Below are 16,687 nucleotides of genomic sequence, written 5' to 3'. Positions count from 1 at the left end.
ATCCTGGCACTACCAGTAGCTCAAGCGGGCTGTTAAAAAATCTCTACTCCCTGAAGAGTCACTATTAGTAGTGCAGGCCCTTAGGGGAAAAAATGAGCATCTTTAGGCTAAACGTGTTACACGTTGTATTTTGAATTTTTTTGTAGTTGATGAATCTAACTTCAACTTTAGTGGGTGCCGCAAATTTTTTTGTCACGTGATCACCCCCAAATCGGGGATTTCCCCCAAATTAATTTTGAGCTCTTTTTACGGCATTTCTGCAATTAGATACGTTATTTTTTTATGTTTGTGCTGACTGCCACTACAAAACACACGAGATAAAAATCCAACAAAATAATGTTATCAATGACGTCACATAACATCATTTTTTTGCTTGTTTTTTTTTTTTTTTATTGTAGTCGCTTGTTTGTTGGTATTACTTTTTTGATTACAATAAGTTATCAATGCTAAAATAATTCTCCTTTCAATTATGACGTCAGCATTGCATCATGAATGACGTCATAATTTTGTTTCAGATGTTTTTTTACAGGTTAGTATAGTAGGTAGGCAATAGCTAATTAGTGTAGTCGTATAAGGTCATGACACAATCGAATCAGCTGTTTGGAGCGGTCGGTTTATAAATCGACTTATGGTAAAAAGCAGTTAATACTCATATAAAAAAAAATAGGAAAAGGTCAAAGTCATTTAGGCCAAACAAAAAGATAGCAAACCTGTAGGTCACTATTTTTTAACCTGGGCCATCAGCTTGAAACTACTTGCCAATGTTGGAGATGCGGCTAATTGTTACAAATAGGCTACAGTAATTGCGAATTTTTCCACAGATGACCAAGACTTCCTCAACATCTCCGAACTTATTTTGTTTCCAAGGATTTGCTATCTTTTCTACAGCCTTTTGATTTAAAACACAAGCATATCATTCTTTGCCTAAGAAACTAACCCCAGAATGAACTTATAGTGGATACGCTTTATGCACTCCTAAAGGCCCACCGCTCCAGCAAAGTATAGTCACAACTCGACAGCTGACTCCACTCAATGGTCCACTGCAGAAAGCAGCCTTGATTGTTTTACAGGTGACGCGACGTAATAAGTTATTGCGTTGTAATTGTGCTTTTGATACATCCATGATTGGATTGAAGCTCAAGTAAGTTTTTTGAAAACAATTTGGCAAGAAGCCATCTGATTAGCGAATTATTTGCAGCAAAACAGAGTAACCGGATAATCGAATACCTGTTAACTGAGGTAAACTACGGATATCGCCGGGATATAGGCTCCCCATGCCAACAAAGAAAAGTTGTGTAGGCTATCGCTAAAGATTTTGGTATTTGCTTCTAAACTTACTCAAAATTTTCCTGGCATATCTTGGTGCACCTATAGCCTAGATTTCTGACGTATGCTACTTAATTCCAGTTGTATGTTGTGTAACAAAAACAGCCATCTAATACTGCAATCACACATCCATAAATGAAAAGTTGCTGTAAGTTTAGTTTTTTGTGCATAAGTATGAAAATCGAGTAAAAATGTAGCCTAATAGCCTACTGTAGTAACTTACTGAAAAGTTTGGGTGTTCATCAGGACAATTATCGTTTCTAGCACTAGTTGCAACGTTCATCTAATGAAATTGAACGAAAAGTTTTCCAGTTTACTTTAAAATCTAAGTTTGTCTCGAATTTCTAGTGGTCTTCAGTGCTTCGAATTTATGTTTATTGTTGGAAGTTTTTTTACGTAATTTAACGTCGAAAGTAACCACACATCATTAGCCAATCTTTAAAACATTGTGTTCTATTTCTCTTGCCTTCAATCGCATTTTGTTTGTTTTTGTTTTATTATCTTTATCCTGCATTGCGGGAAAGCGGACTTGAGCGCTATGCATCGGTGTACGCCTTCCGACGTAGGCCTACACCTGACCCACGCTGCAGCCGACTGCAATGTCTGTTTCCGGTTGTCTACTCTAGTTATGACTTAAATTTGGTACTACCCATTACTCGAAATTGATCACTGGGTAGAGGCAATTATCGTAAAGTTTCTTGGCCAGAGAAACAACAGCAAGTGGGGGTGGCTGGAGTCGAACATGCAGGCTCTCGACTGCGAGCCCAAGGCGCTAACCAATCGGCCACTGCTGCCGACGTATTTTTTTCTGTTGGTCCTCACTGCTTCGAATTTTTATGTTTATTGTTGGAAGTTTTTACGTAATTTAACGTGGAAAGTAACCGCTCACACATCATTGGCCAATTTTTTAAAATATTGCGTGTTTTATTTTTTTGCTTTCAATCGCACTGCAGTATATAACCTGGTGAAATTTTATTTTGTATGTTATTCGCTCTGAGGATGCGCATTGTCATGGTGCGCAAAACGTCGGTGAAGCAATAAACCATCTTGTTTGTTGTTACTTTTACTTTCAATTTCATCAGATGAACGTTGCAAATAGTGCTAGAAACGAATGTCATAGTATGTAACCACTAACCTATCAAGGCTTTGTTAGTCCGAGGATAAGATTCCAAACCAATCATGTGCCGTATTTTTAAAGCCATTGAATTTTCCGTTTTATATCGAATCCTTCGATTGCTGATTTTGTTTTGCTTCCCAGTTCAGTTGTTTTTTATTTCTGACCATCAAATCAAAAACAATACACGTCAACCTGTAAGGCCGAGCGCCCGAGCTTAAGCCAGCTGCTTTCAAACTTTTTTGGGCTACAACATACCAACCAAAGAATTTTGCAATCTGTGGTGGAACGTTGAATTACCACGTCAACGTTTTTTTTCAAAATATTGTGTCCACTAACTATTCGATGGAAGCTGTCACATTGAATAAGCTATAGACTTGGCTACCGTACCAGGGTACCGTACATGATAGAAGTTACTAAAAGTTAGCTTTATTCAAATCAATGTATGCCAGTAAAATCATTTGTTTTTAATGGAATGTTTTATGCACATACGTACCTTATAGTTTTGATTTGGAGTTTAACATCAGTTAGGAGTGGTCTGATGATGTGATTTAGCTGGTTAATTGTTGGTCTACCGTAACATAGTTTGGTTTTTGAATTTTTATCCTCAGACTGACAAACCCTTGATAGGTTAATATTCCGTGTAGTTTTGCATACCGGCCCTTGAAAAGGCTTTGAAGCAGGGCCGGTTACCAAGATTGACAGAGTGAAGTTTTCCAATTGTTGAACTGTTGTTGCCGGGGAATTATTCCATTCACTAGGTGCCGCTGAATAGAGAGCAGTCCTGAAAGTGCGTTGCTCAAACGCACACCCCAAGAACCAAACCAGCGTCGCATGATCTTGAGCTGGGCGAAAGATCAAATTTTTTTTTTAAATTTTCTTAAAAAAATGAGCGCAAGAAAACGACTCATATGCCTAGCCACAGTAGCCAGTATATATTATTTGGCCTCTCACTCAGCATTTTAAACTTTTTTCTCCACTTGTGCTATACATGAAACTTGTTCCTCTTCACCTGCATTTGCAACATTTTTTCACAAACCAGGTAAAGTCTCTCACTCGCCGATGACCTACCGGTACTTAGGAAGCTGTACACTTGAATATAACTGCAAATATGTTTCAAGGCCTTATTTGCATTGTCTTTAATTGAGTGAATGCAAAAACACAATATCATTTAATGGACTTTTAAAAACTCAAATTTTTAACAAACTTATTATTTTAGCTGTTAGGTCCAAAAATTTGGCCATGTCCAATGCTTGGTCCAAAATTTGGCCATGTCCAATGCATGTCTATGCTTGATCACTGGAAAAATAATAGAGCTTAGGGGCCTGTATTTTAATCTAACAAGTTTTTATAGCTTAGCCTTCCGAGGTTGATTTCATGACCACAAATTTGTTTTTATTAATGATATTCCACTTATATGAGCCTAGTAGAAGCAGACTGCAATGAGACTGAGCCTAGTAGCAATGAGCCTAGTAAGTAGCAAGTAGCAATGAGCAAGTAGCAATGTAGCAAGTAGTGTAGCAATGTAGCAAGTAGCAATGTAGCAATGTAGCAATGAGCAATGAGCCTAGTATGAGACTGCAATATTGCTCAAATCTTATGGTTCAAAATTTTTATGTGCTGAAATGGGATATGGCATCATAGGCATAGAGTTTTACAAATTACCGGGGAAGCAGTTATATCAGAATATCACACGCATAAATATCAAATAACAACAAATGACAACCATCAAAAGAACTGAAAACAGCAAAACAAACTTACAACAATTCACCCACAAAACATATTTTCGAACTAATATTCTCGCAATAAATTCTGCGATCAGCTTATCTCTCTCTAGTCTAGGCGATCAACTTTTTCTTTGTGTACCGTACGTTAAACAGTAAACACGCACACATGGTTTAGCTTGGTTTGGGTCATTGTTGACCTCAAGTACGTCTTAATCCGTCTGAGTGTGCCGAACGAACGTTCATCCTCGTAAGACGTGCATAGTAAAGTCAAGTACAATCGTATGAGGATTGCGACATTCGAAAACATGATTGGTAAGGTGTCGTCTTCATGAAGTTTAACGACATTGTTGTGTTCTTCCAACGACAACACTGTACAGTTATTAATGTACCCTAAACCTCAGGCATTGTTGTAACATGCTGCATAGGAAACAAACTACATTAGTGTGGAATGTGGATTTGAAAGAAATATGTTTTGAATAGTAAAATTAAAATAAAATGAAAAAAGAATTGAAATACCGATAAGAGCACCTCCATAGGGGGTGTTCATAACATAGGATAGGGAGATGTGCTGCACCCCCCTACTCTACTCTTATGGTGGCCACATTTGCCAAACAAGATTTTGCGGAAATGACTATTCGTATGCACTGTATTTTTACTGTCAATGAGTAGGTTTGGTGGCTATACAAATTAACATTAATAATTCAAACAAACAAATGTAAAAAAAGAATTTAGCTTTCCTAATTTTCCTTTAATAAGTAGCACTGTGGCGCCCGTTCATTTACGTGCTATTCCTAGTAAAGTCTGCAGATTGTATCAGCTTAGCAGGTAGGGCAATGGTTTTCACACAAAATGTAATAGTGAACAGAAAAAGGTACCCGGACATTTTGCCGAAAGACATTTTGCTGAATGGACATTTTACCGAAACTCCTTTTTGTGTTATATGTATCGATATTCTCCACAGTGTGTTTTAGTCTATCGTTCACAACCTTAGTCCTTTCGGCAATTTGTCCATCGGCAAAATGTTTGTGCACGCAGAAAAATATGTTGTTTTGTTAATGCACGTGCATTTATTTGTTGTTAGTCATGGCTTCAGTGAGTGAAGCTGCTTTATTCGACAATGCTTTTCACACAAAATGTTGTATTGAACAGAAAAATATGTCATGGCTTCGGTGAGTGAAGCTGCTTAAACCGGCAATGCTTTTCACACAAAATGTTATATTGAACAAGAAAATATATTGTTTTTTTAATGGGCGAGTTTGGCATTTATTTGTTGTTAGCCCAGGTTTGCTTCGGCGAAAGCTTTATCAATAAATTATTCAAGTTTCCAAACATGACTGAGTTCACTTTTTAGTTATATTAGTCCAATAATAACTACACTAAACATCAGTAAAAAATATACCGTAGCCTATATTCAAGCTGGTGGTGGGCAAGGCTTGAGTGATGAGTAACTTAGTTTTCCGTTAAAACCCCGACTAGGTTTTTTCAAAGCTGAGCTGATACAATCTGCAGACTTTACTAGGATTAGCACCTAAATGAATGGGCGCCACAGTGCTCCGCACCTAAATATCCTGACGCCACAGTGTGCGACTGTGCGCGCCTGTTTGACTGGCACCTAACTGTCTGCGCCTAAAAGACGTGGACCCGTTATTTTCGTTACTTGAGAAGGGCTAACTTAAGTATGGCCGAAAACGTTAGTAGTCTATAGTTTTATGTTAACTCTAATATATGATGTTGAATGCCGTGTGGTTGCTTGGTTTTATCTGTCTATGGTTAAAGAAAATCGCCTCTCTACCAAAATTGTAAGTTTATCTTAGGGAGCTGGTATACAAGTTCCCCCCCCCCCTTGGTAACTCATGAAAAAGACAGGACTCGACCAAACTAGAATGGCCCGTTTCGGTGAGTCCGATCCCTTAACGGGGGATTTTTTCAATTTTTTTTTTAATTATTGGGTACCGTAGCCTAATTATCATTGCCGTTTTAGGGTTAGGGGTTAGGGTTAGAGGTTAGGAACTCATCGAATCAGACTCACCGAATCGGACTCACCGAATAGTAGCAGACCCCGAACAAACATATAGGGTGAAACTACTTTACCTTTGCTTTACTGTTCACACACTTCAATCCACATGTTTTGGTCAATTCCTTTTTGTCATTGAGTTACCAGGGGGGAAGGGGGGGACTTGTATACCAGCTCCCATAATAGTACATGCGCAATTGTGCATCATGCAACCTTACGTTTTGCAAAAAGTTATGCTGGTGTGTGTGACATCATGTTAGAGTAATGCACAATGATAGCTTAAGAGGCTATGGTCACCATACATGGTAATGGTAAGTATAGCCTCTGCCAATAATATTTTGTATTTGCCAAGTTATATATGTCTGTGCTTTGCCTTGTAGTGTTTAGATCACGTTTCAATTAAATTTATGTTTAAAAATGGCTTCTCAGCCAGAGTTGTATCAAGAAGTGAAGCTTTATAGCACGGCGAGGGAACGAGAAAAGTTTGATAACTTGGCTGAGTTGTATTCAATCATCAAGACTTTACAAGCACTGGAGAAAGCTTATATCAAAGATTCAGTTCCAGCCAAAGAGTTTGTATTTTGTTGTTACTAATGCACTTATTATTCATTACCATATTTTTTGGACTTAAGAAATATGAATACCATTGCAAGCTGTATGTTTTTTATTTTTCACTAGTTTAAGGCTTGTTGTTGTCATGCATTTGAGTGCTTCTTTTATATGGAAGTTTTCAAAATACAGTATGTCACTGTGACAGCAACATAGGGTTGGAAAGCCTCCGTGCTGTATTCCATTTGGTGTTTTGTTCTGTAGAAGGGACATTGAAGCATAGCATGAAGTTTGTTTGTCCTCATTTTTGTGCCACAATTGAAACTTTCTTCCATTATAAAATTAACTGATTAGTTGTGGTCATAGGATATATAGATTTAACTTTATCTTGTTGTAGTTACACTGGAGCTTGTTCAAGATTATTGGAGCAATACAAAGTTGCATTTCGACAAGTCAAGAGTGAGGTTTCATCTCTTGATGAGTTCATCAAGCAATATAAACTTGAAGACTGCCATGCTGCCCTGGAACGAATCCGGGAAGATCGTCCAATCACCATTCCCGATGATAAAGGAAACACAAGCAAATGTGTTGCTGATATTGTATCCGTGAGTGCAAATTCGTTACTTTAATCCTGCAAAATTGTGAGCTGTCTCTACAAAATTCTCTTAGAACTGCAGACAAACTTAGTCACAAAGATGTTTACTTTTTTGTGACTATTTCATCATCATCATAATCCATCGTCGGTTTGTTCCCCACTAGTGGGGGTGGCCGATTGTTTCCGCGCAGCAATTGTTTTAATCCCTTTTCTCCATTTCACCCTGTCCCTTGCATCTTCCTCCTTCAGTCCGACTTTTTTAAATTCATCCTTCACTTGTTGTTTCCACGTTCTTCTTGGACGACCGCGTTTCCTCTTCCCATCCACCTTTAGATCTAGTGCCTTTCTAAGAAAACTATTTGACTATTTAGACTATTTTGACTATTTAACTTTTATTTGACTATTTTTTTAACCATTTGAAAGTCACACTAGTTTTGATTTTGGAAAATGTAGCAAGTGTTTGATGAGTTTAATCAGTGGAAGTATTTTGCTAATACGAACTTACAAGAGAAACAATTTATTTGACTTATAATAGCTTTAAAATGTTTCGAAATTCCGCAGCCCATAGCTGGGTTCGAACCGTCGTGTCACTCTTCGCAAACTGGTTATTACTTTTGTTTTCCAGTTGTTCATCACTGTGATGGACAAACTCCGTCTCGAGATTAGGGCAATGGATGAGCTGCATCCAGAGATGAAGGACCTCCATGAGAGCATGAGCAGGATGAGTACTCTTCCATCTGACTTCGAAGGAAGAATCAAAGTGGATGTATGGTAAGCCAACCCTTTTGCTTCAGAAATACTTCTTGTGAAGCAAGGAGTGATAACAATCAAGATTCCATTCACTGCTGTGGCAACATGACTATAAAAATTAAAGCTCTTAGTACAAGTACAGTTTTCAATAATAAGCTACGTTGTCTCGTTTTACTATTCCTATTTACTATTATTTATTTATTTTCGTATTGTCACCTCTTTTAGGTGACTTATTGCAAACAGTTGACGACTTTGTGAGTGTACTAAAATTTAAGAAGTCTTGTTGAGAAATACTTGATCTCAATTCACAAAAAAGTTATATATCACGGTTAGTCGGTTGCGCATCACGCTTTATACCAAGTGCTTCTGTTGTATTGCGCAGTAAAGTCTAATGGCACACTAACAGGTGCAAGAGACAAGAAGCTGCAAAGACCATCAAGTTATCTGCTGTTGAGTATTTTGAACTGACACAATACCTTACGTTAGCCTGACGAGCTGATGCTAACATGCATTCCAACTTTCCAATAAACTGGCGCTTGTTATAAACCAAAGCTACTTTTGCATCATGTAACATATAACTGCGTAGCACGACTTGCAACTCTACAACAAAACTTGATCTAATTTCTCTACTAAATTTTTAAACTGGTAATTCCACTACCAGCATCAAAGCCACTCTTTGTCGAAGATATTAAATTTCCCTCTCCTCAATAGAAGTGTGAAGCCCATCTTGCTTTTTGATTGGTCAATTCGGTCGCATAACGCCAAGGTGTAATACAAAGTACGCTGGTTGTACAGCATACTTTGTATTAAGTACGCTGATTGTCAAAATGTTTTTTGGAATGCTTACTACAGTTTTTCATCAGGTTAAAGACCTTCATGGGGATGGCGGCATCGGACGATCTCTCTGACGCTCAGGCGCGACAGATGCTCTTCGACATGGACTCAGCTTACAACGCTTTCAATCGCTTCCTGGCCTGAAGAAGCCGCTGGATTGCGCGTCCTGTGATTGCCCGAAGACAATGCTACTGTGAACATCGCCTTGCAACGTAATGCTCGATGAACCTGACACGGTCCCGCTATCGGGCCATCGGGAGACTTTGTTAACAATATATGTGTGTGACGTCGCCATCGTGATATTCGCTGACGTCATGTATTCGAAAAATTTATTTTGTTTGTTTACAATTTTATCTATTGTCTTCTTTGGATTGAATTTTTTAAGGTATAATAGAGAAGCGAAGTATTTCATTACTTTCTGCTAATGTTTTGGGTTCGCTCAACTTTCTACAACTGTTTATTCTTCTTTCCCTCCTGGGTCCACCCATTGCAAGGATAAGAGTGATTTTTTTAGTTCTAGAATAATTTTGACTTTTTTCCAATATCTTCTCTCCTGTACTTCATTTTGGAAATAAAGCTGGTATTCTTCCAACTTCTCTTATTCCGTGGATGTAGTTACTAGAATATACGAAGAAACTTCCGTTTATCTGGACATTCACCGAGTGATTGGTTAATATATTTAGAGTAAGCTGCAACAGCTTCAAAAACGCATTGAAGATTATTTATTGAAGCTAAACTTTTGGTCGTATATCCTGGTTGATAGACCTACCTGATAAGCAGGCCCGGATTTAGAGGGGGGAAGAGGGTGCAGGTGCCCCGGGACCCCCGACTTTTGAAGGGCCCCCCTACATGGACAAAATTTGATTTTGTGTTTTCTTTCTTTCAGCCTCTGAAATTTCTGCAAAATGCAGTGCTGAATTACTGCTACTGTAGAGGTGGTTTTTGCACGGGGGCCCCCCGATCTAAAAGTGCCCCGGGCCCCCCATCAGCTAAATCCAGCCCTGCTGATAGGTCAAGATTAAGTGTGCGGGCGCGCAAAAATGGCCAAATGTAGGCTACAAACTGATTTATATGGGCAACAGATTGAGTTTCGCTTTCAGCAGCATGTTCGTTGCTTACTTTACAATGTAGATTTTAACGACCTGTTTTAGCCTGATGCTGCGAGTTTGCTGTGGTGACAGCGAATTGCACTAGCTTTCAGAACACAGCTCCCTAGTCGTGTGCTATGACGAGGGAACTGTGTTCCGGTCGCTATAGCTAAATCTGCAAGTGAAAACAAGATGATCAGCAACCTCTCAAGCACATGTTTCGCCACACTAAGAGAAACTTACAAGACCTAAGTAGTCTAACCGTTATGATTTCAAATAAAATGCCTAATAATAGACTTACCATAATTTCTTGGGCATAATCCGGGATAAAGTCAAAACTATGAATGAAATAACTGGAAGAAAGGCCGAAGGCCAGAGTTTGGCAAATTTTTATTCCATATTTATATTTATAAGCTTTAATATTGCACAATAAAGTATTCTACTTAGATTGAATAAAAACAATTTAAGCAACACTAAGTTACAAATCAGACATTTATAAGAAAAAAAGAAAGAACAAACACTGAGAACAAAGAAATAACACTAACTCACAAATCAAACATTTATGGGGGGATGCATTCAGAAACCATTGGCTTCATCGTTTCATTGAAGTCAATAGAATGATGACGCAATAAACGTCACTCATTATTCCCTAACTAAAGGATTTCTCAAGCTATGCGCGATATTTTACTCAACCTAATAAGCTAAAAAAATTAAGATATTAAAATAAGCCTCGAGTTAAAGCAAAGTTATGCCTTTTGGGACGGAATTATTTCATAATTTTGCATCAGGTTGGAGTTAATTTTGAAAATTTCACTAAAGTAAAATTCCGGGACATTTTGCTAACCGGGTCGTATGGTAGGTCTACAAGGCATTAGCCTACTAACTGCAGACAAAGACCAACTGTGGGGTGGGATCAACCTTTTCACTGCAGTGAAGGAGAATTGATTTGATTGCTCGACTCTTTCAGTCTTCGAATTGGAAAGTTGTTTTCATGTCGTGGCCTAAGTGATCGAATGGTTCAAAAATGTAGAAAAAACAAATACTGGTAGGCCAGTTTTGACAGTAGCCATTGGCCTATAAATATTTTACATTCTACGCAATTTGCACTATTAATAAGCTGGAATATTAAAAAAAGAGATAACTTACTTACATTTCTATGGACTTTGTGTCTGATGCAAATAAAAAAAATAATAATAACAATTTAAGTTACTTACGGTACAAAAAAACAATAGCCAGCTACCAAACATGCATCACGTTTTGCACGACGCAGGTTTGAAGCGGTGACTTCAATTTAATGATGACGCGACAACGTATGGATTTGAAACAGAATGCTCTAAATTTGATTTTGAAATGAGTGAATTGACACTTTTCATGCTTTGGGGGAAAGTGGTGTAACGTGGACCAGTGTGTAATTTGGACCAGTCCCCTAACTCAAAAAATAAAAATCGTTTTGTCAGTATTTTTGAACAGCTTGAAAGAAAATATAATAATAGCCCGGATGTGAAAAACTCAGCTCATTAGGTTTAGAAACGTGGACGGGAGACAGAGTTGCCAGATTGGGCTACTTATCGCGAATTGGGCTACTTTTAATTCGCTTCGCGACTTGAATTTGAAGGTTTGCGATTTTTTGAAATTTGCGACTTTTTGGGCTACTTTTTACTTCCCAATGCCTAACAAAGATGAAAGTGGAAAGAATCACAGAATAATCGACTTGCATCACATCTCTCACTTTGGAGCGTTTTTACGTTTTTTCTCTTCTCTCTTATTTTGGTAAAAATGGCGTGATGACCCCTTCCACGTGACCACGTGTACTTTTCCTAGCCAATGAGCGAGTAGCGTCTTGCTGAGTTTTACCCAGTTGGCCTTGGCCGAGTCGAACTCGAGTAGCCTATTGGCTATTGTCGCCTCACTATCAGCATCTAGATCTATGCGTTTGTTGTTATAAAGCAGAAGTTTCCCAGGGGGTTTTGTAAGTATTTGCTATTGATAGATTAGACTTAGAGTGTGAATTTTGTGATAGACTTATTTTTTGTGGTTAAGATTTGGGTTTAAGTTTGAATTAGTAAACTTTAAACAAGATATGTACGGTATTGTTTAATTAGACAAAGACTAGAGGTGTAGTGGGTAGTAACTAGTAATGTAGCAAATCTTATTAGCCCAATGGAGGCTAGCTGTGACAGTCTTTTAATATTTTAAGTCAGCAACAATGGTAGCACAATAAAGCTAATTGAGTGACGTAAAAACTAATTTTGTGACCAGTTTTCCTCTGGTTAGCGCTACCAACTAAACTCTTCTCGTTAATCTTTGTTGTGCTACCATCATTGCTCACTTTCTTCTGTGTTTTAAACCTTGCAATATATATCCATTTTCAACTTGCCATGAACAAAACTGTCTAGATCACATATACTGGTATTCATAGAGATATTTGATAGTAATGAATATTTCAATGAGCACAATTATGCAGTACTACCTAGATATGAATGCATAAATAACTCTTAACTCCGTGAGGTTTGTCATTGCCATGTGAGTATTGTAAGATTTATGCTGACATTTTTGTGTTGTATACATCACTTAGTGGTATTGTAAAACAATCAATAGACTTTTTTTTTAGTACTCGTATAGGTTTCATTAAAACAATTAACGGTATTGGTGTTCATTTCTTGGTCTGTTGGTGTAAGCATTATTTTGCATATATTTCTGCTCTTGGATTATAATAATAGTTCTTGTGATCTTTCCGATTACTCAACTGTCAATACTGTAGCCTATAATCTTTTTTCTGTTTAGGTAATTTAAGGTTGTAAAGTTTAATTGTACAGTAGGAACTGATATACAATGCAATATCTTACAATTGGGACATGTTGGAAAATTATGCAACATACAAAATACAGTTTTCCTTGAAAGAAAAACATCGCGCAGAAATTGGGCTACTTTCAAATCCATTTTGCTACTTTTTTGCTACTTTTTGTAAAAAAAATCTGGCAAGCCTGACGGGAGATTGGAATTTGTGGTTTTGGGTATGCTGATGTTATTTTGGGGAGTTGGTTGCTAAGCGCTGAGACGTTATTGGCATGACGTTTGAGTCTGATATGATGTTGGTATTATCTTTAACCTATAAGGAGGTGTTGTGGTCAATTACAAGACTTGTAACCAAGTGTGGAAGTCATAGTTGGTAATTTTTAACAGTGCATGACAGTGTGTAATTTGGACCAGTCATCTCACCTATGCAGCATCGCGTCAGTTCAAAATTCCCAAAGCTGTAGTGTTAAAACATGTCCATAACAGGCTACCAATAAATATGCTACACAAGTGTCAAAAACCATTGGTCGACAACTTGATCTTCCCGAAAATATTGAAGATCAACTGGTCAAACATGTTTTGGAAATGGAGTGAAGATTTTATGGTTTAGGGCAGGGGCTCTATCCACTTTTAGAATTCGGGGGGGTGATTTTTGGACAGTGGGCTAAAATCGTCATAGGCTAGTCATTTCAACTTCTGGGGGGCTACGCCCCCCAGACCCCCCATTGCAGCATCAGCTTCTTTCTGATCGAAGCATAGGGTTTCCAAATCGTTTCACAAAGTATGTTTCGGAAAGGGCATTTTTGGGTAAGCAAACTGGTAGTCACTTAACAAGAAATATTTCTCGCATTGCAAATGAAAACTCGAACCAATCATAAACTACGTTTTTCGTGACGTGAAAAAGGGCGAAAAGAAGATGATACAAAGCAAATCAAGTGCTGGATTTTCTATCAGCTGTTTGTTTGTTTGTTTATTTGTTTTTCATATTTTTAACCTGCATTGCGAGAAAGCGGACTTGAGCGCTATGCATCGGTGTACGCCTTCCGACATACACCTGACCCACGCTGCAGCCGACGGCAATGTCTGTTTCCGGTTGTCTACTCTACTTATGACTTAAATTTGGTACTACATTACTCGAAATCGATCACTGAGTAGAGGCAATTATACTCATAGTGAAGTTTCTTGTCCAGAGAAACAACATCAAGTGCGGGGGGGGGTGGAGTCGAACATGCAGGCTCTCGACTGCGAGCTCAACGCGCTAACCACTCGGCCACTGCTGCCGACTAAGTTGGCAACTGGTTGGCTTTTTAGGGGTTAGGGTTAGAAAGTAGTCATTTCATTGACGTGGGTTCGACTGCTGGTCACAGCGGTAAACCATAATTTCTTCGTGGGAAAATTGTAACTTAAAGTTCCCGGATCCTTTCGTCTGCATATAATGACCGAAGAAACACACACTTGAACTTCTTTTCAAAAAGTGTATTTCTGTAAAAATTAGCCCACGGCTACCGAAAACGAGGGGGTGCAACGCGTACACCACTGAAAACTGTCACTACAGAACAGATTACTTGGATAAAAGACGGAACCTTTGTCCAGCTAGCAAGCACTAAGCCAACAGTTAAATGTGCGGCCAACTTTCAAACAATCATTTTACGAATGACCAGAATAGATATCAATATCTCAAATTCACGTATGCAGTACTGTGACGCAATAATGAAAAACAATTATGAAGTCATTCAACAGGTGTTCGAGCTAGTGAACCAATGCATTCATGTTTAAACAGGCCCAAACAGGTCCAAACAGATTTAAACAGGTCTGACACAAGTCTTATTAACGCTGGTGCAATTTTGGCTCATGTTTTAGGAATTTCCATGACGTAATATTCAGTAGACTTGAACGGTTTTATATGACGTTTGATTTGTACAGAGATTGGCCGTAACATAGCGGCCCCTAGTTATGACAGTCTAACATGGCATAACTAAAAAAGAATTGAAGGACAATCGTGAGCCAATGAATAAAACACACGATACACAAATTTTTTGAATCACTCACGTTTAAGTTAATACGCAAATACAAAGGGCATGCAAAGAATGAACAGCAATAAGAATAAACACGACGATACATGAAATTGGTACCATAGGTATTAGGTACACGCAAAATGACGCTATATACATTATACAATAGTTGCGATAATAACCGACTGTTCTTGGGCTCAGACAAGTATCGGCCACCGCAGACAAAACCAGGCTCAAACCCTAACACTTAGGTGTTCTTTACGGGGGCGAGGCACGAAATATCCCTCAACACGTAGTCTACTTTCACTTTCCCCGTACTCTCATCATAGTTGCAGACGGCAACTTTGGCTCTACGAACCACAGGCTTCCCTTTCCTAATTTGTGGAACTACCTCATGCACCCTCCCAAGTTGATACTTCCCACGTTTACCAATGTCTTGGAGAGAACCTACCACTACAAGTTGACCAGGCTTCAAATTCTCGGCCATTTTTAGCCATTTTTTCCGGCCCTGAAGACCTGGCAAGTAAAAATCGATCCATTTACTCCAAAACTGCTGAGAAAGTGACAAATTGAACCGATAATCCCTTCTTAATTGGTCACGATCATGTGGTTGCCCAACAGCACAGTATGGGTCTAAGTATGGGGTCAAAAGTGAGGCAGGGGTGATGACAGTAAAATCCCTAGGGTCGTCACTCAAAGGTACCAAAGGGCGTTCGTTCACGATCCGAACGGCACTACTGGTGTACGTAAGCAGTTCAATAAATTTGGGCTTACGACTTGAAGAGTCCAAAATGTGAAAAAATGCGATTTTAAATTGTTTAACCATTGCCTCCCAGGCGCCACCTTGCGCCGGAGCATACGGAGGTATAAATTCCCAGTTTATCGCTCTCTGTCTCAGGGCGTTGTGAAATTCAGCTGATTCTATCAACTCGGGTAACTTCTTAGATGCTGCCTGAAAGGTGCTTCCATTGTCGGAATAGATAGCATTAACCTGCCCACGTAAATCTGTAAACCTTGTAAAGGCAAGTAAAAAATCACTCAGCGACAATGACGTAACCAGCTCAACATGAATAGCGCGAGATGCCATACATGTGAATAAGAGTCCCCAAGCTTTTTTGTGACTCCTACCTTCAACAAAGGTCAATGGTCCAAGATAGTCCAAGCCGCAATCAAAAAAGGGTTTCCTATGGGCAGTTGTGCGAGACAAAGGTAAATCAGACATGAGCTGCCTTATAGGCCGAGCTTTCTCAATCGCACACACACCACAATCATTGAGATACCTCTTCACGGAAGCATTACCATTAGCGATCCAAAACTTCTGTCGCGTAGACAACAAAGTGTGCTGTACTCCACAGTGCGCATTTCGATTATGATGCGACAGTACAACAAGCCTAGTGAAGGGGTGCTTCGAAGGCAAAACAATCGGATGCTTTGCTTCTAGAGAAATCTCGGGAGAATTACTTAAGCGCCCTTCAATGCGGATTACACCAGCATCATCTACACAAGGTCTGTACTTTTTAAGTGAACGCAATCCTTTCAAGCGTTCCTTCTCACGTTGCGAAGCGCCAACACTACCCCGCTTTATCACTTCCTCAAGTGCATCCGGCGATCGTTTGGTCATTAAATGTAACACATCGCCATACACGCTTTTCTGAACAAACTTCACAGTTAAGTCTAAGGCTCTATTAAGATAAGAGGCGTCCAGTTTTGGCTTCATAAAGCTACGCTTTTTCGTTTTACAGCACAAAAATTCAACAAAAGCAACCAAATAAGCAATTCTCTTTTTCATAACATACAAAGAAGGTGCGGCCTCGATCAATCTGTGAAGGCCACCCTGTCCAACGTCAAGCGACCCCTCTTCGTCACGAAGATATAGGCTATG

At 38.9% G+C, this 16,687-nt stretch overlaps 1 protein-coding gene across 1 annotated transcript; it reads left to right on the top strand.

Moving 5' to 3' along the window:
• The first annotated feature begins 6,200 nt into the window (after positions 1 to 6,200).
• LOC145764811 (vacuolar protein sorting-associated protein 28 homolog) lies at positions 6,201 to 9,501 on the top strand. Its single transcript, XM_082576489.1, has 4 exons — positions 6,201 to 6,753; positions 7,128 to 7,335; positions 7,951 to 8,096; positions 8,939 to 9,501. Exons 1-4 carry the CDS (start codon positions 6,599 to 6,601, stop codon positions 9,051 to 9,053), a joined length of 624 nt encoding a protein of 207 aa, XP_082432615.1. The 5' UTR covers positions 6,201 to 6,598; the 3' UTR covers positions 9,054 to 9,501.
• The last annotated feature ends 7,186 nt before the right edge of the window (positions 9,502 to 16,687 follow it).

This window comes from Aplidium turbinatum, chromosome 2 (genome assembly GCF_918807975.1).
Source record: "Aplidium turbinatum chromosome 2, kaAplTurb1.1, whole genome shotgun sequence".
In the NCBI taxonomy this organism is placed as follows: Eukaryota; Metazoa; Chordata; class Ascidiacea; order Aplousobranchia; family Polyclinidae; genus Aplidium; species Aplidium turbinatum.
This window is presented reverse-complemented; position numbering and strand designations above follow the sequence as displayed.